The 22,082-nt window shown below is 40.2% G+C and overlaps 2 protein-coding genes across 5 annotated transcripts in view; one reads left to right on the top strand and one right to left on the bottom strand.

Annotated features, from left to right (window-relative positions):
• coro2ba (coronin, actin binding protein, 2Ba) overlaps positions 1–12,243 on the top strand; it is a 78,432-nt gene extending 66,189 nt beyond the window's left edge. For all 3 annotated transcript variants that reach the window (XM_049566179.1, XM_049566169.1, XM_049566187.1), the window contains 8 exons: positions 458–622; positions 1,927–2,043; positions 2,187–2,291; positions 4,342–4,438; positions 4,780–4,892; positions 7,320–7,410; positions 7,797–7,936; positions 8,168–12,243. In XM_049566179.1, coding sequence (XP_049422136.1) covers positions 458–622; positions 1,927–2,043; positions 2,187–2,291; positions 4,342–4,438; positions 4,780–4,892; positions 7,320–7,410; positions 7,797–7,936; positions 8,168–8,302 — 963 coding nt within the window. In that variant the 3' untranslated portion in view covers positions 8,303–12,243. The remainder of the gene's footprint in view (positions 1–457; positions 623–1,926; positions 2,044–2,186; positions 2,292–4,341; positions 4,439–4,779; positions 4,893–7,319; positions 7,411–7,796; positions 7,937–8,167) is intronic.
• A 15-nt stretch (positions 12,244–12,258) lies between these two features.
• Positions 12,259–21,550, bottom strand: anp32a (acidic (leucine-rich) nuclear phosphoprotein 32 family, member A). 2 transcript variants are annotated; one of them, XM_049566218.1, is made up of 7 exons: positions 21,347–21,550; positions 16,948–17,097; positions 16,743–16,865; positions 16,455–16,653; positions 16,221–16,336; positions 16,079–16,133; positions 12,259–13,625 (listed from the first exon to the last, which is right to left on the bottom strand). In XM_049566218.1, the coding sequence occupies exons 1-7, from the start codon at positions 21,398–21,400 to the stop codon at positions 13,561–13,563; spliced, it is 762 nt and encodes a 253-aa protein (XP_049422175.1). In that variant the 5' UTR covers positions 21,401–21,550; the 3' UTR covers positions 12,259–13,560. The 2 variants fall into 2 exon arrangements, with proteins under 2 accessions (XP_049422175.1, XP_049422165.1); XM_049566208.1 differs by having other exon boundaries at positions 12,259–13,628; positions 21,347–21,547.
• Positions 21,551–22,082: the final 532 nt, after the last annotated feature.

Raw genomic sequence — 22,082 nt, 5'->3', positions numbered from 1 at the left:
GTGATTTAACGCAGGACCATAAATCAGGCTTAAGTGTGCATTGACTGCTAGCTTACCTAGCACCACTGAGCTAGCTAACGTTACAGCTCAGCCGAGGGGGACACTATTTATGTTTACATCTTTCATTAGCTCAAGCCTCTTGTTCATGAGCAGATGCACACTTCCTTCCGTGTGGTGATTCGGTTGGAGGGTGTAGTTCTGTTGAATGCAAATAGTTCCTACATAAAAAAAAAAGATTTTCAAAGAACAGAATATGATATTTAGCTTCCGTTGAAACCATGAGACATGCTTCTTATCTCACTTTAGATATCAGCGGAGAATACTGTCTGATATTAGTAGTCGCACACAAAAACAAACTCAGATCCTTTTCATGAGCTCACAACGTAATAACATCACTGATTCAAGCACCACAGCCATCTAACAGCTCCACCCAAACAATCCCTCCTGACTGTATCAGATCCTGATCTGGAACCTGGAGATCGGAGAGCCGGTAAAAATGATCGACTGCCACACTGACGTCATCCTCAGCATGTCCTTCAACACAGATGGCAGCCTGCTGGCCACCAGCTGCAAAGACAAGAAGCTGCGTGTCATTGAGCCACGCTCTGGGGCCGTCCTTCAGGTCAGCAGGAGGGAGTGGGTATTTTTGTGGGAGTGTGCGTATTTAGGGGACAACTGTTTGTGTTGAAAATATCCTTTACTATGACTGATTATACTGGGGCAATTATTAATTGTGACCTCATAAACACAAAAGTATGTGTTCTTTTGTTGAGCTGTTTTCCATGGTTTAGGCCCCTTAGTTCAAATTAGGAGAAACTTATATTAGATATACTTATATTTTAGGATATAGAGTACCTCTAGATTTGTGACAAAAGCTTCAAGGAGGCACTGTCCTGTTTCAACATACCTCCACCCCTAATGTTAGGTTCATAAAGAAATTTTTTTCACAGTTTGGTGTGGAAGAACCTGACTGGCTTGCACAGAGCCCTGATTTCAACCCCATCCAGCACCCTTGGGAAGAACAGGGTCAGAGACACTGAGCCAGATCTTATTGCACAATATCAGTGCTCGACCTCACTGATGCTCGTGTTGCTGAATGGAAAAAAAAAAAAATCCCTGCTGCAAAAATCTTGTAGAAGGCCTGAAACCAGGAGACCGGTGGCTGATACAGCAGCAGATTAATGCTGATGGCTTTAAAATCAGATGTTTAACAGTCAAATATTGTGTAACGTTCAGGCTCTCCACTCATCATTTTGGCTGTATTGTCTCCTTAGTCCTTGGGCAGGCCTTGTACCTTCAGGTCTTTAGAGAAACTCCAGCTCCATGAGGATACATATTCAGTTTTTAAAGCCAAAACTGTGGTCAAATTAACTTCTGTCTACACAATAATAATTTTCATTTCATTTTATTGCTGCTAATTAAAAACTACAGCACTCCTCAACCACTTATTGTTTGACCTTGGTGATCCTGCCGCCTGATCACTATGATGAAATGGTTTCTAATTAGACCCATGTGCTGTGGCGCTGGTGCACCAAGTGGAGGTGATCAAGACCAATCAGTAGGAGGAGGAGAAGTGACAGAAAGAGAAGGGACAAATCATAAAAATATTCTGTACTTGAAATACAGATTTACTCTGAAACAGAGGCGTATTTTTGGCTGTGGTATTTCATTTAAAAAGAAAATTAGATAAAATAATATTGATGCTGGTATGCCAAGGTTCTGGAGTAACTATTAAAACCATGTATTAAATAATTAAAATGTTATGCCATTAAAATATTGGAGGGTTGCCTGTTATAGAGCCATATTCTTTCTCTGTCTTGTCAGAACAATATAATAGTCACAAGACTGAATAATTAAAATACTTTAGAGAATGAACTTGAGGTGCATGTACCATTAAAGCTTTATTTTTGTGCGTTGCTCCAACAGCAAGCCAGCTGTAAGAACCACCGTGTAAACCGTGTGGTGTTCCTGGGTAACATGAAGCGACTGCTCACCACAGGGGTTTCACGCTGGAACACCCGGCAGATCGCTCTCTGGGATCAGGTCAGACAACACCTCCATATGGCTTGTGCATGTAATGCCAGAGTGGGTGGAGCCTGTGTGTGTATTTAATTCCCTGTGTGTGTGTGTGTGTGTGTGTGTGTGTGTGTGTGTGTGTGTGTGTGTGTGTGTGTTGCTCTTCCCAGGAGGATTTGTCCATGCCAATTGTGGAGGAGGACATAGACGGCCTCTCAGGACTGTTGTTTCCCTTCTATGATGCTGACACGCACATGTTGTACCTGGCAGGCAAGGTCAGCACCAACCCCATCTGTGCCGTAACAGTTTTTCATGACTGTAGTATTTATCAGATTTACCTGATTCGGATCTAAATGTAAAGGAGTTGTTAATGACCTTTAATGTGAATGTTTGTGCATATGAGTCCCGGTTAGCGTGTCCCTCTGGCTAGCTAACCGCTGCCAATCTGCACTGCACTCACCAGGCAGTTACCGCTGCTATGGGAGCAGCCATGTAACAAAAGCCAACACCGACCCTGCGCTTTCCCCCAGGTTAACAATGTAAGCTCGGTCAGCACTGTTGCCATTGTTAGCACTGTTTTAGCTGCTAGCACCATTAGCTGCTAGCCACCGGCTCAGCCAATTCCATGTCAAGAGCTGTATGTAGACAGCTGAATCAAACTCTGACTCACACACTCTGCATGTCGTATACAGCTCCTTTTATTTTTTCTACTATGAAGGGTTTCTACTAGGTTAGTATTCATCTTTTTATAATTAAAGATGTTTGTACGCTGATAATAACAAGTGTGTAGGAGAGATACAGGCATTTACAGACCCAGGGGAGACGATTGAAATTGTCACCTGACCAGATAGGGTATAAACAATCAGTACAAATTTAATATGGCAAATACCAAATAAGCTATAAAGGTCAACAATGACCTTTTTAAAGTAACAACAACATACATGCATAATTCACATTAATAGTTTAGTAAGAATGTCGCCATTTGGCATCCCATCAACAAAAATGTAGAGGAGCAGGAAGTGCCTCATAAATAAACTGAGCAAAAAGGTCAATGTCAAACCAGTATGAGATAAATTTGATGTGTCAGTGTCAAATATGTTTCTTGTAATGTCTGTTTTTATGCCTTATATTTGATATGGCTGCACAATTAATAGAAATATTTATCAAAATCACAATACTATCCACTCTAATGATTTATTCCCAAATAAGTAACGTTATCCTTATTGTCTTTCTCTCGGTTGCTTGCCATCTGCCTGTCGCTGTTTGACAGTGACACAGGCTTTCAAAATAAAAGTATGACCAAAATATGGAGATATAGATTGATGTTTTCACTTTGCATCAATGACACTGGATCATTGAATCAATAAATTGAGCGAGATCAATGGATCCTGACACCTAGTACAGACCCCAGAAAAACCACACCATCTTTTTTTTTTTTTTTCAGTGAAAATGAAATGCAAAAATTATGACTCATATCGCTTCATCTTTTTTTTTCTTTGAATATTATGCAGCCTTAATATTTGACAAGTTGTTTCTACAGGTCGTTTTTCAATCTGCGTCAGATACCCGATCCAGTTTGGGTGACTGAAATGTGATATCATTATTAATCTTGTATGTAAATGTAAATCAGTTTGCAGAGTGACATTCACATTACAAAAGTTATTGTTAAAATATTCATTACTTAACACTTTGAAACATCCTTCAATTATCTGTCATCACTTTAACTGCAAAGTCACATTTTTCACACTTGTTAATGCTTGTTATTTATAATATCAGTCTTGAACTGGTAAGATGGTTACTCTAAAAGAGATGAATTTTACTTTTCTCATCATCAGTGCCCTCCCTTCATTTAAAACATTTAAAGAAACATTGAAATAATTTAAATCTATAACAGTACAGTTTATTCTTAGAATTGGAGCACAGCACCAAATAAGATGAGGCTGTAGTTAATGCATTGAAAGTGCAGTCAGCAATTCTAACCTAATACACTTTGTCGGATTCAGCAAATATCTCCTCACTGACAGAGAGCTGCATGTTCAGCCATGACTCTGTAAATAACAAACAAACAAAATTGCTCAGACTGAGCCACACAACAATATCATGATGTTCACAGGACAGGGAAAGGCCATAGATGTGCAGTGTAAAGAGAAGGGCAGTGGGAGCGAGAGGGACAGTAAATCTGACACATGAATGTCAACAGTCTTTCTCCAGAATCACTGACTGACACCTTTAAGAAGCCTGATGTGAAAAACATGACACGGTTGAAACTTTGAGGAGCTACGTGTTGAGCTGTTCTGTAATTGCCACATTCTGGTGCCTTGGCAGGGGGACGGCAACATCCGTTACTTTGAGATTACCACAGAGAAGCCGTACTTACAATACCTAATGGAGTTCCGGTCCCCGGCACCACAGAAAGGACTCGGTAAGTCATTTGTTGATGAACAATATATGAGCTCTCCTGCTGAGAGCAGAGAGACACATCCAAACCACTTCATGAGCAGTCTTTAGAGACTGGGGGGGGTCACTCATCTGAAAGTGTTGCATGGCTGAAAGGATGACACTCATTGAAGGGAAAAAGAGCCAGATGAATTTAAATATCCCCTCGCTGTAGTTTTCTGAGCTCCACATTCTGGCTGTCGTTTTGCAGCAGGTTGATGTTTTTCTCCTGTTGATGTGACTCCAAAATAGCCATGAATTCTGGGAGGAGATGTCATGTTGTCAAAACGGTTGTGGCACCACATGCTCTCTTGTTTTTGTCTGCAGGTGTGATGCCAAAGCACGGGCTGGATGTGGGAGCTTGCGAGGTGTTCCGCTTCTACAAGCTCGTCACCCTGAAGGGTTTGATTGAGCCCATTTCCATGATTGTGCCAAGAAGGGTGAGTGAAATAATGAAATGAACTGATTCTACTCTGTTCTCTCATTATTAATCATTTCTGCAATATGTCACATTCATCTAGCACATAATGGGTTAGAGAGCCATTAAGGTTTTGTCTGACTTTAATCAACTTCTCTAAGATATACAGTATTCTGGCATGTAATGAACAGAAACACACAGTGTATAAGCTGGCTAATCAGAGCTGAGAGCAAACAAGGACAATTAGGTAATTAATCCCAACACAAGAGGATCATTTTTCATTTACTGGTTTCACTTTGGAACAAATGTGTCGGTGGTCTGCAGCAAAACAGAAAGAAGAGGACAGTAAGTGCTCGCTGAGGCAGTGGTGTGCATAAAACATCTTTTCAAACCCGTGCAGAGAGGTCACATTTCATGCTTTGAAACAAAGAAAGCTTCTTTATATGGAATAATACTGGGCCAGGCATAAGGAGAAATATTACAAGAATGAAATCAAAATGTTGAGGATAAAGTCAAACTTTCAGCGCTAATGTCAGGCATGAGAAAAAATACATTACAGGAGAAAGATGTATATATACAATTACATATGACTGAATTAACTTTATTCATATAGCACCTTTCGTGCACAGAATGCAGCACAAAGTGATTTAAAATTCAGCGGCAGAGCCAAACAGCAAAGAAATAAAATCATACACTCATTCAAGGAGATATAAGAAGAATACATAAATTAATTAATTAATCAACCAATTAAAAGAACATTTTAAAAATATTAAAACACGTAGCTGCATTGTGATTCGTTACAGTCGCTCCAGTGTTAAGAATAGTGAATTGTAAGAAGTAAGAATAAGAGAAGAAATAGAAGTATGTAAATATAAAGCAATAAAATAAAAATAAAATGACATAAAATAAAATAGAAATGAAAATGTACATCAAAATAAAAATAAAAAATAGAATGTGCATTATGCTACAGTGTTTAACACTAGTACTTTAGATATAAAAATATTAAAAAATAAAATATATATTGTCACTATGGTGAGGCTGTCAGTGTGAAATGCAACTACAATATAAACATCAATAGAACAAACAATAGAATAAAAGTAAACATAAGAAATATGTACAGTTATGTGCGTAATAAAGTCGTATAATTTAATTTTAATAACTAATAACTTTAGTAACTAAAGTTTAATAACTGCACCCAAGAGAAACTTGTGAATAATAAATTCAGATGGTGAATGAAGTCCAGTTGCCAGTCTACTGACTCAGAGCAGCTGACACTCTGAGGGAGGAGCTGCACATGTTTATAGCGACAGGCAGGAGTGACTTCCTGTGGCACTCTGTGGTGCATCTCAGGGGAATAAGTCCGTCACTGAATGTGCTCCTGTGTCCGACCAGCACATGGTGGAGAGGTTGGGAGACATTGTCCAAGACGACATGTATCTTAGACAGCGTCCTCCTCTCACTGCCACCAGAGAGTCCAGCTCCGCCCCCGCCATGTTACGGTCCTTAGGAATCAGTTTATTGAGTCTGTTGGCGTCTGCTACCCTCAACCTGCTGCCCCAGCACACAGCAGCAAACAGGACAGCACTGGCCACCACAGACTCATAAAACATCCTCAGCATTGTCCAGCAGATGTTGACGGACCTCCTCAGAAAATGGAGGCGGCTCTGACCTGTTTTTGGACCAGTCCAGTTTATTGTCCATATGCACTCCAAAGGTTTGAGTTGTTGTTTAAAATTTGTCATTTCAAACTATCCACTGAGCCAGCAGGTCAGATATTTAAAGGCAGGGTTTTCCATATTTTGTATCTATCTATCTATCTATCTATCTATATATTCACACACATTCATACACTGGTGGCTGAGGCTACAATAAAAGGTGCCACCTGCTACTCAGCTTAAACATTCACACGCACTCACACATTGTTGGCACAGCCGCAATTTGGAGTTAGGATACAGGATACTTCGACATGCTGACTGCAGGAGCAGGGGATCAAGCAGCCAATCTCCTGAGCTTCCAGAGTTACAACCGCCTCAATAAAGTAGACATGTTGTGAAAAGAGATAAGCTTTCTTTTAAAAACATTTAGCGAGCTAGCTTCCCTGATATCTGTAGGTAGTAGGGCGTCATTGACAAAGGCCGCATCCCCGATATTCTTCCAGTTGTTGCTGGGAACCTCCAACAAACCAGCAGCAGACGATCGCAGTGTTCTTTAACGCAAATACAAAAATCTTCCTCAACTATTTTTTTTTTATGCATGGCACAATTTCTGAAAGTTTGATTTTATTCCCAACATTTTGATTTAATTTTCATAATGCAAAGTAAAATTTAAAATCCTATGCCTGGTCCTAATACCCCTCCATATGTTTAAGACACTGATATAAGAGTTATTTTCCCAGATGCCAAATCTAATCGATATGATAATAATGTATGTGGTGTTTTCTGATTTACAGTCAGACACATACCAGGAGGACATCTACCCCATGACAGCAGGGACAGAACCTGCGCTGTCTGCAAGTGAATGGCTGGGAGGGATTAACAGAGGTAAAATAACACACACTGGATTGGTTGGCTTCTTTGGTGATTTATGAAACAACCTTTTAACAGAAGACATTTGTAGGGAAAAGATCTAAGTTTAATACCAACATGTTACCCTGCATTTGGTGATGTGATGCTCTGGAAGTCATCTCTTAGTCGTGACAGATATTTGAAAACAAAGCTACAGTAAAACATGGCGATAAAATACAGTTACTGTCAATCACTGTCTTTATTTCTTTTTCATTGCCATCTCTTCATACTGTCACTATTATAGGGAGTTGGACCAACACAGAGCAATACTAGATTGATCTGGTGGTCTGTGAAGGACGTGTGCCTCTCTGTGCCTTGTGTTGGTTTTCACATGAGAGTTTTTGCGTACTTTGTCCAAACAGACCCAGTCTTGATGTCTCTGAAGGACGGTTACCACCGACCGAACCAGTTAGTGTTCAAGGCCCCAGTGAAGGAAAAGAAGAGCGTAGTGGTGAATGGGATCGACCTGCTGGAGAATGTACCGCCCAGAACAGAGAACGAGGTATCTCTACTCTGCTGTCTCTCTACGTACCTAATAATCTACTTTTAGAAAATAGTTGTAGGGGTGCGCACACACACACACACACACACACACACACAGACTCACCAGGTGAAAACAGTATAAATCTAAACAGTAGATGTGTCAGAATTCTCTCAGTTAACATCAGATTTTCTTTCTTATTTGTCAAAGTGTATTTGTTACATGCACAAGTCTTTCTTTTTCTTCCCGTAGCTCCTGCGGATGTTCTTCCGGCAGCAGGAGGAACTGCGGCGGCTGAAGGAGGAGCTGACCACCAAGGACGTGCGAATACGCCAGCTGGAGCTAGAGCTCAACAACCTGAAGAACGTTAGCCCCAACAACGTCTGACCTCTCAGCCTCTGGGACTGGCAAAGCTGCTTCCTTTGCCCCCAAATCTGACCTCCAACAAGCTTCTGAGCCCTCCTATGCCTCTTTTTTGATATATCATAACTTCATTCCTGCTGCCCTGCATAGTGCACACACTAATATGATAAGTGTTGGATAATGTCTTAACTGGTGCAAATACTGGAATATTGTAATAATATGAGAAGTGACGGAGGAGAGGCAGTGTTCATGGATCGGCACCTTAACATGAAATCAGTCATAGGAAAAGGTTTGCGATACAATCCATTTAGGTATTATCTGTTTCTACAACTTAATATTCTCGATCTAGCACATTCTCAAGTGTTATGATCTGTTACTGCATATTTTCAGACCTCCTGGGTGTTTGTCTCACTGTGCCTACCCAGTCATTCATGTGGCGATACCTTGATCACCACACAAGCAAACCCTGCACTCATCCTCATGTAATGACCAAACCACCATCTAGTTCTAGTTTTCGCTGGGGCAAAACTGGAGGATAAAAAGACTGTCACTAGCTCCTGTTTCTCTTCCCCAAGGCCTTACACCCTGCTGCAGACACAGTTTGCAGCAAGCTGCAACATCATCTCAAAATGGCTGACACGTGAAGTACTTTGGCACCTGACAGACGAGACGAGCTCCTGCAGACGTGGATCGTGTTTTTCACAGAGCTGCTCCACTTTTTTTCTCACGAACAGATGGTGTTAGCCATAAATTTACTTTACAATACTGACATATAGCTACTCAAATGCAGTTTTTCTTCCCGAGGAGAGTTCACTCTCTCTAAGTGTTTTTATATTTTATTTAAATAGCGGTAAAGCAGCAGGGGAGACATGGATCCAGAGGTGTGGACTTGCGTAACTACTCGAATATAGTGTCAAGGGAAGCTTTGCTGGCTGTTATTGGTTTTTAGGGCTAATTTTGAGGATGGAGGGGTAATGTATATTTGCTTCTATTTATTTGTCACATTTTACCTTTTTAGCTGATAACATGTATATTTGTTAATCCCACTGTTTCGTGTGACGTGGCTGCGCAAGTAATGATTGTGAAGCTTGATAGATTCTGCTGAATGTTTGCGGTTGAAATGGTGCAAGATTTGTGTGAAACTGTACCGTTCATGGTATTAGTCTGACTCCAGCCTGACATAACTTCAGATAAGGTATAAACATATAATCTTGCCTTTTTCCTAACAGTGCAGAAAACTGTAATAATAACCTTCCTTTTACATTTAAACTACGTATATCACTATTAGTGAGATGTGTTTACTTGTAGATGTGTTTGCTCTAGAGACTCCGGGTCATCTGCCTCTCCTTCTCCACGTGTACCATCAACACACACGGCTAAATTGAAATTTAAATGCCTCTGTTTTAACATTTAACAGTTTTTCCCCCTCAGTTTGAACTTTAAAAGAAGTGGGCACTGGATTAACATTTGATTGGATCTGTTGTGTCAGCCAGGTTCAAGCAGCTACCACAGAGATTCTGCTAAGCATGCCACGTGTCTTTTAACCCAGGCCCAAACACACTCAGCCTTGTCTTACCAATGATTCTGCTCCTGATGGACTGAGAAAAGGAGAAAGATTAGCAAGAGTGGAATATTTTCTCCGAGTAAGTAGAAAGTAAGTGAAGGTCACGTCCTCCTGACGTGAGGACATAAAGGTTTACAGCTTCAGTTAAAAAAATCAGAAAAAAACATGAACTGTTTCAATGTAGACTTGAACTACAGAGAAGTTTATGCTAAATGAATATGTGTCTTGCAGGGAAAATAAAAGGCTACAGTGAAAGTAGACAGTGGGCAAAGGATCTACCAGAGAAGGATCAGCAGCAGTGGACAGACAGGTGAAATTATGGCTGGAGTTGTGTTGTTAGGTTTTCTTGTGCAGGTGTACAGAGGAGTGAAATCAACCACTTAAAGAAAAACTTTGGTATTTTTTAACCTGGACCCTATTTTCCCATGTTTTGTGTCCAAGTGACTGATGGGAGCAACAATTTTTGAAATTGGTCCAGTATTGAGCGATAGGGCTGAAACGGCAGCAACAAAACAGGCTGCAAACATTTGAGGCAACATCACACCATTGATGTACGCCCTCTAAAAGGTGCTTGTTCTGCCACTGACAGGCTGAGACTGTTATTAGAAGTGTCTGACAAAGAAAGTAAACTTTATTTTTTAACTTTTGGCTTGACCTGGTCTGTTTGTTATTATGTCAAATAAAGTCCGCTCAGTAAAAGTGTCATTATGAAGTCTCGCAAGTTGAGTTGTTGCAGGGAGACGGTAATAAACAGAGTGGATCAAGTGAAAAGTAAATGTTTTATTTCTTTGTCAGACACTTCTAAAACAATCTGAGTCTGTCAGTGGCAAAGACGAGCACTTTAAGTCGACGCACACTGACAGTGCATTATTACCCTGAGGATTACATTGCAGCCCATTTTGAAGCTCTTGTTGAACACTGGACCGATTTCAAAAACCTCATTAGATACTTAGATACACAAACATGGGCAAATATGGTCCATGTTGAAAAATAGCAACATTTTTCTTTAACTGGTCAATTTTTTGGGAAGGTAGAACAGGACAGAAAGGCTTTTATGCTTTAAAAATGTTTGAAAGTCTCTTTTTACAAATGTTGAATGGAATTTTGGCTTCAACAGACCAGTGTTACCCCCACTTTACTGTTCTATATTTGGTCTTTGGTAGTGCTGTAAGGCCTAGTCCACACATACACGGGTTTAAGTGAAAACATTTTGGCCTTTTGTCCACATGAAAACTGCATTTTGGGTCACTGAAAACAGACCATTTGTAAAAAGGATCAAAAGTGAACAGAAACTCTTCAGTGTTGGCGTGTCGACAGGGAAAACTTTAGGTTACTTGCGTAACCCTGGTTCTCTGAGTAGCATGAGTGAGTGTCTCACATTGGGAACACCAATAGTGTGACCTCATCAGAAGCTCCTATTGCATTCTGCCAGCCAGTAATGGCTGGAATCAAGTGTGTCAGTGCCAGAGAGGGTGGGGACCCTCCCCCTATAAAAGGGCCTGACACTGTGCTGCCAGTTATTCTTCAAAAACCTCTTCTCGCTGCGAGCAGAAGTTCCCAACTTTACCCCTCAAGCTAACTGTCTCTCCAGGACCGAGCTTAACTGTCTACCGACACGAAATGAATGCTATGAAAGAGAACTTAGGTTCTCGCTTGTAACATCAGAGTGTGCGCTGTTATCTCCTTTACCTCTTTATCCTCTTTATGAGTGATCACAAATGAGGCAGTAAGGCTGCACGATATGCAAAAAAAAACAAAAAACATATTGCAACTATTTTGACAAATACTGTTATTATGATGAGTCAGTTTTAGTGGGAGTGGTGATTTTTGCATTTCATTCTCAATGAAAAAAAATCTAAAAATGTGATTGTTGTTGGGGTCAGTACCAAACAAACACGTTCCTTCACATGTGAAATATGATTTGTAGGCAGGGGCATCTCTGCAGCACCAGTTCTTGATTTATAAAGGTAGGTTGTGATACATTTTACCCATATCAAAAAATTGCAGCTCCTGTGATTTGAATATTGCCATTTTAATAATATCTCAATTAATTCTGCTGTTACTACCAGAGCTTTTTAAACATGTTCACACACACATGCACAGTCACTACATTGAGGAACAGAGGTGTCAGAATGTGCTTCAGAGGTCACAGCTACATGTAGGCTTGTGGTAAGAGTCATTTTTTTCAGGATTCTGATTGGCTTACAGCTTCTTCTTCTTACTGTGGCTTTAGGGTAGGAGTTTTATCGGCACGCTTTTGACAACGTTTCAAGTGTGTGTGTGAACAGGATTCTTTTTGAGAACAAAGGTGGGAAAACCCTTATTTTTGAAAGTACTCGTGTACGTGTGGACTAGGGCTCAGTCTACTTGTCCAGTGTAGATTAAACAGTATCACATCTCAGTCTGCTGGAAACTGCCTCCTGGATTAGTTTTAAATCATCATCAGTATCTAATCACCTGAACCTGGAATACACGCTTCACCATTTGACTTGGCTGTGTTGTACAAGGACCACAAACTTCAAAACATATATAAAAGGGATTTATTGAAGTGAATGGGAGGGAGAAAGAAACAATTTGGCTGATGACAGTGGATTTAACATAGAGTGAAAAATCACTGAGGTAGGCCAATTTGACCATTACTTATAATAGTGAAAAACAAAGTCCAAATGACTGACCGTTTTCCAGAGTTTACACTTTGAAACAATAAATTTTCAATGCACATAAGTTGCGGTTGTAACCTCCAGTTATATCAAGCACTTCTCTACACTACCACCACAAATTCAAACATTGCCACCTGTGTGTCACAGAAAAGAACATGGAGAAAAGCGATAATGAGATCTGATGTTGAACATTTCTCTTTATGGAAAGATTATGCATACAAAGTTATGTTCAAATCCAAGAAATTTCACACTGCGTATTTTAGATAAAGCAGCATACATATTTAATATCTTATTACAATTCATAGTTTCACCTCAGATGTCTGTTCAATGTCTGCCATCATCAAAGAGAATACAAAAAAATAGATTTGGTCATTATTTACAAGAACACGTAATTTCCGAACTATCAAAGCTGAGGGTTTAAGGAGGAGGAGCAGCTTTGACAAGGGCAGACATTTTTTTGCTATGATTTAAAAATATGCCCTGTGAGGGTCACACTGTGCATGTTCAGACAGAAGTTTCACACCAGGACAGCAGAGAGTATTGGCATACTGGTGACACTACAAATACATAACTTACATTAAAAAATAAAAAGAAAAGTACGATGCAAAAATAAGTTTAAGACGAGGAGAGGACAGCCATACATGAAATCCAGTAGTTGACTTTAAAATGTGTTAGACATGCACTCTTTTTTTGTTTCATTTTGTTTTTTCTTTTGAAGGGGGGGTCTTAAAATACATAAGTCATCAGAAACTGGTCTTACACAAACGGTGAGAAAAGAAAAACATTTCTTAAAAAGGTTTATCTTTGCTATTATTCGATATTACAAAATTGGCGTCCACGTAGCAGTTAAAAGTGGACTGTAAAGACTGGAACACGGGAGCATCAAAGGTACATAAATTTAACTTATTTCTCCAGACAACCCCGTCTACCTGACTGGCCAATAACAAAAACCACTCCTACTGCAATATGAAACTGGGGGGAAAAATACATGGGGTTGCTGGGAAGTGACTGGGAGATACAAGTTTAAAACAGTTCACAACTTAGCTTCATAAGGACTCTCAATCGTCTTCATCTTCCTCCCCTTCTTCATCCAGTTCCCTTTTTCTCTTCTGACCTCGCTCTTCTTCTGGAAGACAAGAGTCACATTTAAAAAGGCAAACCACCCACAATCATTCACATCACATCAAAGTTTCCTGTTAAACTTCTCTTTCAGGTTTCTGCGTCATGACGACAGCAATGCTGGCTCAAACTGTGCGCAGTTTTCACATTGCAAGACAAAGTTACATGGCTTTGTGATGGACAATAAAGACTTTCTGAATCAGTGGAGTCCCAAATCTATAGTATGTACTGATTCTAAGCAGACTGTGACTACGCAGGGTGTGACAAAATTAAGGACTCTCAAAACTAAAGACCGTTTATTTTTGAGTGTTGAAAGATTTTACCACAATGTGAAGTACATAAGAACTGGTGGAGTTTCCTGCAACTAGTGGCTGGTGATGAAACGGCTCCAGGAACACATCAGAAGTCAAAAAGTAACTATTGGATTTTTAGCAAAACTCATCACTATTTTTTTATGAAGTTTAATTGACAGTGTCCTTCTAAAGATGGATTTTGATTGCCTTTGCATGATATTAGTAGTACTGCATTATGTTGTGTTCACACAGGGCACTAATAAAACAATTTAAGCAAGAGAATTACATGAAAAATTAATGTAAAGATGCAAATTCTTGCTGGGCAGCACAATGGACGCAATTAAGCGGCGCAAATCAAGTGAGTAGCATGATTTCAAATCATACACTTATTCGTGAGAGTTGAAAAATCTGAACTTCAGCAACAGATTAGCACTGTGATAGCCAATCAGCATTGAGATCCTCCTGGGACATATGACACCAAGGATGTACCCGTGGAAGTTCATTCATTGATTTAGCAATTTCAGGTGCGTATGAAGCAAGTCAACACAAAATATTTTAGTAACGAAATGCTAAAATTTGCATCATGTTTGGTGTGAACACAACATTAGAATAAAAACAGTTAAAGCTGGGCTGGGCAGTTTTCTGAAAAACGCTTTAAAAGAATTGTTTAAAAAACGAGTTTAAACTACACCGTCGAACACAGGCATATTGTGGCACTTCATACAAAAACCCAGTCTTTCTCATACTTTGATTTATTTAATCTTAATTTGTTGTAGAGCTGTACGCAGCACATGTGCTTGCTCCACTCTCACTCCTTTTCTGTGACCACAAATGACACAAGAATAGCATTGTCTCTACACATCGATCCCCGCCACTGTGGATTGCCTGACTGGGAGGAGAGCAGGCAGCAGCTCTAGAGACAGAACTTGGGTCAGCGGCTCAAAATCTGCCAGCGCAAACTCCAACACCAAGTGTCACAGTGGGTTGGTATCCAGTGGCAGCACCAGGTCTAACATGTAACAGCAGCAACAGAAAGTTTGCTGATCCAGCGGGGAGTCCAGTTAACCAGAGCTGGGGTTTGCACTGGTTGGATTCGGGTTGCTTCAGCCACTGACAGAGGGTCTGTTTCTAGCGCTGCTGCCCGCTGTCCTCCCATGGAGGTGGTCTGAAGAGGCAGAGGCTCTTGCTAGCTAATGTTTCATAATCATGAACTTGAATTAGCTATAGCTGCAGCTGTTAGTCTTTTGCTCTGGTTAGCATAAGACTAAACTATTAGGAACATTTTCTGTGCATCACTGAAATGCGTAACTGATATCTACACGAGTTTGTTTCAGTACCGCAGAGTCTGCGTCTGAATTTTTTGGGTTGCTCTCAGTGTGTAGGCAGTAGTTGCCAATGGTGGAATAGCAACTTTTTCTGCATGCTTTTCTGCCATTGAATCAGGCTTTCACTATCTAATGGGACCACATGTGCATCTGCATTCATTTAACAGCCAAAAGGAACGCCCTCCCTCTGTGACTGGCCAAGGTCACCAGTCACAGGCTAGTTTTTCTAAGGCCTGAAAACAGAACTAAAAGGAGGTGCAGAAGACTAGTGTGTCCTCAGACCACTTGAATTACAATATGATGAAAGGTTACTATGGGATTTTTGCCCAATGACACCAAAATAAAACTTCCTACCCCAGCTTTAAAGGTTTCTTTTTGAGTTTTTGATCACCAGTAGCACTAAGGAGTTCATGTTTTCTCACTAGTTTGTGCAATTCTGCTGTTGCAGTGGTGGTAACACACAAAGAAGCGTGACAATGCCTAAATAAAAGCGGTTAACTATTTAGCAAGCATGTGTAAGCAACGTACAAAATCATTTTTTTAAAGCAGCTTTGCAAATGTTTTATGGGGAAGGAAATGCATTTAATGTGTCAGGCCTCAAGGATACACTCAATGTGTTAAAAAAAAAACATCTGTCTACAGGAAAACTCCACAGGGAAACCTTTGGGTGTGTTGATCTCTTGTGTATGAACTGCAAATACTGTACACTATAAAGATTAGTATGTAGTATAGAAACTATACTAACCTTTTGATTCTATACTATAGTCTGTATACTCTTGATATGTACTATGGAATTGGGAGACAGCTGATAAGTCAAAGTCAGCCACCATTATACTCACCCTCATCATCTTCATCGTCAACCTCCCTGTCGTTCAAATCCTCCTCCTCTTCCTCCTTTTTAAAACACAAGGTAACGTTAGCGTGGTTTTTCAGACTGAATATTTTTAACCATTAAAGAGTGCAAATCAAACTCATTGTCACCTCTCCACTTAGGTCCTCCTCTTCCTCTTCTTCATTCTCCTCTTCATCTTCCTCTCCTTCTTCCTCCTCCTCATCTCCTGGTGCTGTATCTTCATCGTACTCCTCCTCATCTACATCTGGGTAAAACCAGTTGGAGGGTGATTATTAGGCAAAATGTTCAGACACCAACATTAGCGACTTTAAGAGATGCTATGAAGAACACGTGAAGCACTCTGGCTGTAGCCTTTAACTCACCGTCTTCGTCCTCCTCATCATCATCCAGGCCCTCTGCGTAAACCTCAGCATCAGAATCTGGTGCCTCTTTGTCGTCTTTGTCGTACCCGTCCAGGTACGTGAGCTGGGGTAGTAGCTTGAAGACGTTGTCTCTGTATTCGTTAAGGTTTGTCACTTCACAGTTAAACAGATCTAGGCTTTTCAGGGTCCCCAATTCTTTCTGTCAAAAGAAAAGCAAGGTTTCATGAATAATAACAGCGGCTTTGTATATTATGCATTTCTTACAAAGTAATTCAGGGTCTAACTCACCAATGGTTCTATTGTGCTGAGGTCTTTAATCTTGTTGCCACTGAGGTTGAGGTGTGTGAGGTTGGGGCATTTTGCTGCCAGAACTTCCAACCCTCCTGAGATCCTGTTATCGCTGAGTTCAAGCTGTTGATCAATTAAACAATTAAAATATGCAACAGCTTAAAGCCTTGAGTCACAGAATTGTTCTGTGCAGAAAGACACCCACCTTTTTGAGTTTATTTAGCTTCGGCAAGTGGGCAACTGTCATCAATCCAACGTTGATTGTGCTTAGAAATTCCAGTTCCTCAAACTCGTCTGTTAGACCCTCGATCTTTCCTTCATTTGAGCGACAGTTGTCTAGAACGAGTTCTTTGACCTGTAGTACAAACAAATACATCAAGTCAGTATCCATCTAATTTGGGAATTCAAGTTAGGAATAGTTCAAAATGTGTAAAAGGTCAAATACAGAGTGCAGAAAATATGTTAAGAATGCACTGACTTCCTGTCTGGATGATAATAGTTTTGTTTTATTTGAGAGGGATGCACTTAAAATTTAGCCTCTAACTTCAATTCCAAGTGAGGCTGAATGTGACTTTACTCTGTTCCATAGTATTTGTCACACTAAATTGATTCAGTTTTGGAAAGCTATTGCTCCGTTCTAGTGCTCTTCCTAACATATTGTTTTACTCAGTTAAATGAAGCATTAAAGGAAAAAGCTAACAGAATGATTTGCACTAATTTATTTTCAAACCTTCCATATGTAGTCAAAGTGGCTAATGGTCACTACACAGTACATTTACATAAGTACTTGCCATTTTTTGCCACTCTATATTTCTACCACACTCAGAGGGACATATGGTGCTTTGTCCTTCAATGTACTATACACTCGTGTGTATATAATAATATAATATTCTGTAATAAATTTTGCTGATAATACTTCTGTACCTTCAGTTAAGTAAAATTTTGGAAGCAGGACTTTTAAATTGTAAGGGAGTATTTTTAGTGTGTGGTATTGCCATTTTTACTTAGGTAAAAGATTTATACTTCTACCGAAGGTGGAAAGCAATTAAGTACATTTCCTCAAGTACTGTGCTAACATAGTGTTTTGAGGTACTTGTTCTTTACTTGAGAATTTTTCTTGTATGACTTTATACTTTTACTCCACTACAATTTGGAGGTAAATATCTCAGTTTTTACTTCACTACACTCTTTGATTTATTTAAGTTACTAGCTACTTTGCAGAGTCAAATTATTAATGCAAAATAGAAATCAACGGATAATTTATGCCCTTTGAAGTATTTTTATGAATTTTTGTAAATAAGAAGTAGTTAAAATTAGCTACACAGGCAGAAAAACTTTGGACTCTTGTGTTGGGCAGGCCTTAAATTTTGGTTGGAATGAATGTCAGCTTGATGAAAATTTAAATGTTGACATCAGAATTTAGTGTTGCACGGTAAACCAGTACTAAAATAGTACCGCGGTACTAGAGTATTCCAAACGGCACTATACTGCATTTGGAAAATACCGGTACTTTGAAATTGATTCAATTCACTAATTTAGTTAACTTATTTTACTCATTTATGCACACAAACACCTTTCTTGTTCCTATTGGAGCACAGATTGCACAAGTGGTGTGTATGACAACACCTGTATCAACATCCGCAGCTGGCGCACGTGAAAAAAGACAAGAGAAAGTCTGCCTCGCAAAGGGAGACAACACGAGACAACACAAACTTGGTGGAACATTTCAGTTACCACACCGTGACGTCCGTACCGAGGTACTTACCGAACCATGATTTCTTTGGTACCGTTACACCCCTACTATTTATTGTTCTAAAGGTTTGTAATCCAAAAGGACTTTTCCTTAGGAAAAGTACAGAAGAGTATTGAAAAGTATCGAAATTCATATTGGTATTGGTACCGAAACAAAGATTTTGGTATCGTGACAACACTATTAGAATTTCACGTTGAGTTGACATTAACATTATGATGTTTTGCAGACACTGGGTTCTGGTCTCCATGCCTCATGACTACATGTTATTCTATATCAAGATGTTGTTTGCAAGCGACTTTTCAGAGACACTGGATTTTGGTTACTTAGCAACACAATTTAAAATTAACAAAATAACAATGTCATCTGTCGTCAGTATTCTATGTTGGATTGACGCTGACATCAGGCGCTGTCCTCACATTGAATTTTGGTCACCTGACGTCACACCCTAAATTAAAATATCAATGCCTAATGACAATGGTGGCCCACTGGGACTGAAGCGATGAACACATTAATACATCAATAGTAATAATACTAATAATACTACTAATAATAATCAAATAATGTATTTTTTCTCAAATAGTCTACATGGTGTGTACTTTTATTTTTAAAGTAGATTTTCATGTTAATACTTTTGAAATGTCACTTAAGTATAGTTTAGAATGCAGGACTTTTACTTTTAAACAAGTATTTCTACTTTGTGGTATTGCTGCTTTTACTTAAGTGAAAGGTTTGAATACCTCTCCCAGCAGTTACATCTGCTTATGGTTTGCAATGTTTTAATAGCCCCAGATTATATAGGCTATATGTATATTTCAAAAATAGGTAAAGGCCTAATAATAAAAACTAAATGCCCCTTTTCTAATAAATTCTTAATTCTGTTCATGCATGAAAGCCCCCAGTTATAATATCACTTATCAAGGACGCAAGTTTTGGGTCCTCTGTGTCATTTAAGAAGTGCATTTTGTGTGATCATGCGCATACACTAAGGAGAGCACACCCATTATCACTTTAATATTAAAAGCTTTATATACTGATAGGTAGTTTAATCTATAATAATACATCATTTATTTGATCATTGTAATGTGTATTTTTAATCCGACTCTTCAACTAAAGCAGACAAATAAATGTAGTGGAGTAAATGGTGTATAAGAATGTAAGTATAAAGTAGCACAACATGGAAATACTCAAGTACTAGTAATCTAGGGGGGAAAAGCTTTTTAGGGGTAAATAAGATGCATTAAAAAAAAGCATCAAAATAGAACTGGGGGGGAGGATCCCTCTGGGCCCCCTGGAGAGATTCAGGCTAAGGCCCCCCCCCTCCTGACATTCTAGAAACGCCCCTGCTAACATCAACAGCCTTTTATAAAAGCACTATATACCAGGATGTACAGTATGATCGCTGGTTTTAACTCGGCGGATTGATATTTAAATAGAATGATACGCGGTCACAGGTGTTCTAGAACGTGACTCAGCCAATCAGCACCGAGCAACGGACTATTAAAAAAAAAAAAAGATCCAGTCCATCAATAATCCGTCGACACATTTCAACGCTCTAGTTATCGCGATGCACTGGCTCTCCGTCCATTACGTAAATATCACATTTAACTTAATTTTCCAGTAGAAACAGTCGGTTTGTCGGCGTTTACTTTATTTTACCGGATGCCGCGTTAAAACGTAATAAGGTGTGTGTGTGTGTATGTGTGTGTGAGAGAGCGGCTCAGAGCGAACAGTCAAAACAAGTCGGAGGCAAACAGACCTACGAGTCGTGCACAGGGTCATTTGTGAGTAGGAGGGGCAGCTGAGGCAGATTAGATAGCTGCCAGGCAAACGTTTCATTGTTGCTTGTGCTTAAACTGTCGTCGATTGGATTGAAGGCGTGTGTAGACTTCTGTTAAAGCGAAGGTATGATGAACCGTCCGTCGTTTGTGTCGAATGAGCGGAATATTCGGTGTGTTTCAGATTGCCTTTGTTTCTCGGTAAAATGGCGGCTTGTCCTAGTTCTGGAAAACTAGAGCAACAGCGCGGCTCGACGATTTGTTTTCATTACGGCTGGATGTGTCGTCGAAAAGCGAAAGAGCCTCGACGAAACAAGCCGAGTGAACACACAGCGGTTAATAACGACGCGGGCGTGTTTGTGGTTTTATATCTCTCGGTGTTGGTCGCCCAGCCCGGTGGCTGATAACGGTCCATGCTAACGCCGCTTTCTTTCGGCCATCTGTGCGCACTGTGGCTCCAGTTGTAGGCTGCGCGGGGCTGCAGGCTCTCCACTGGAAAGCTGCTCCAGTGTTCCCATGCACGTCCTGCAGACATAAAGCAGCTCCACTGGGCAGTTTGAGCAACTGTCGGTGCAGGACGCGGTTGTAAGGCGATAATACGAGGCTGTGATCTTTATGCATCATTGATAATGTCATGACTTTGAGTCTCCGCATCCTTAACGCGCCAAGTGCACGGCTCAAAATGTTTCTATGGATACACCTCTGATCCAAAGCACATCAAACAGCGAGTAGAGAGCAATATCACGGGGGTTTAAAGGCAAAAAGGGGCGCGTTCGTAGATCAAAAGTTACAAATATGGCTCCTCATGCTGCTTGCCTTGTTTATACCGCTGGCATAAAACAAGCTGTGCTGCATTCTCAAACTGCACATCAAAGACGTGCACACAAAAGTTCACCCCGCGTACCTGCAGCACCTGAGACTGTAAACACGTTCGCAGAGCAACAATGTGACCCGACGCCTCCATCGTCTTTTTTAACTTGCAAGAAACTTTGTATCCCCACGCCAAGACATCACACGAAAGATTCTCCATTAGCTGAGAGTGAAACATAACCAGCGAGATGTGGAGGCCAACTTACATCTGACGGAGTGCGGTTCCGCAACTCGAGGTGAATTCTTTTCTTCATGTCCATCCTGGATCCGCGCACCCCGAGATATGATACACACTTTTAATAATTACTGCAAATGCAACTACCACCTCCAGAACAGACTGCTGTTGTTCATTCAAACTTGATCCGCTCGGTGGGCGGGAGCACGTCTCGGGATTGTCGTCACCGCCGACCAATGGCACGAGGCAAATAAAGAGGGAACGGATTTACAGACACTTGGGCCAATGAGGAGGCCGCGATCAGACTGGGTGGGGTTTTGTTGTCGAAGTTTGGTTGTTTTGTTAACTTAAGTTTACATGGCTAATGTGATGCACTGAGTACATGCCATGGGGAAGGGATGCCACATGTTTGTCACTGAGTGTGTCACTGTGACAGCTCAGCCACACTGTGAGCTGTGTGTAAAGCTGCACATCACACACAACCCCTGGATTTAGATAGATTTTTATTCTGCAAATAAAACTACACACACATAACACAGTTGCCCCAATATCTACAGGAGAAAAACAAAAACACAGATTCAGAAAAAAAGGAATCAAGTGTGTGTTACATACTGTTAACTCAATAAATAGTATGTAACACAAACAGGTGTTCAAAACAGAAGAATGACACAAGAAAAACAATACACAAAATACACATTTCCTTGTTTTCTCTTTTTTTGTGGTGAATTTAGAATTATATAGGCTATAATAAATTATCATTTTGGATA

The sequence above is a fragment of the Epinephelus fuscoguttatus genome, linkage group LG2, assembly GCF_011397635.1.
Source record: "Epinephelus fuscoguttatus linkage group LG2, E.fuscoguttatus.final_Chr_v1".
In the NCBI taxonomy this organism is placed as follows: Eukaryota; Metazoa; Chordata; class Actinopteri; order Perciformes; family Serranidae; genus Epinephelus; species Epinephelus fuscoguttatus.
The sequence above is the reverse complement of the archived record's forward strand: the minus strand, read 5'-3'. Positions and strand labels throughout refer to the sequence as shown.

Bases quoted from the DNA above. Each gene is read 5' to 3' on its own strand.
- anp32a (XM_049566208.1), bottom strand. From the start codon at position 21,400: ATGGACATGAAGAAAAGAATTCACCTCGAGTTGCGGAACCGCACTCCG. The intron at 16,654-16,742 runs GTGAGTTAGACC...TTCTTTTGACAG, and splicing joins TCAGCACAATAGAACCATTG to AAAGAATTGGGGACCCTGAA. The intron at 16,134-16,220 runs GTGACAATGAGT...TGTTTTAAAAAG, and splicing joins AGGAGGACCTAAGTGGAGAG to GAGGAAGAGGAGGAGGATTT.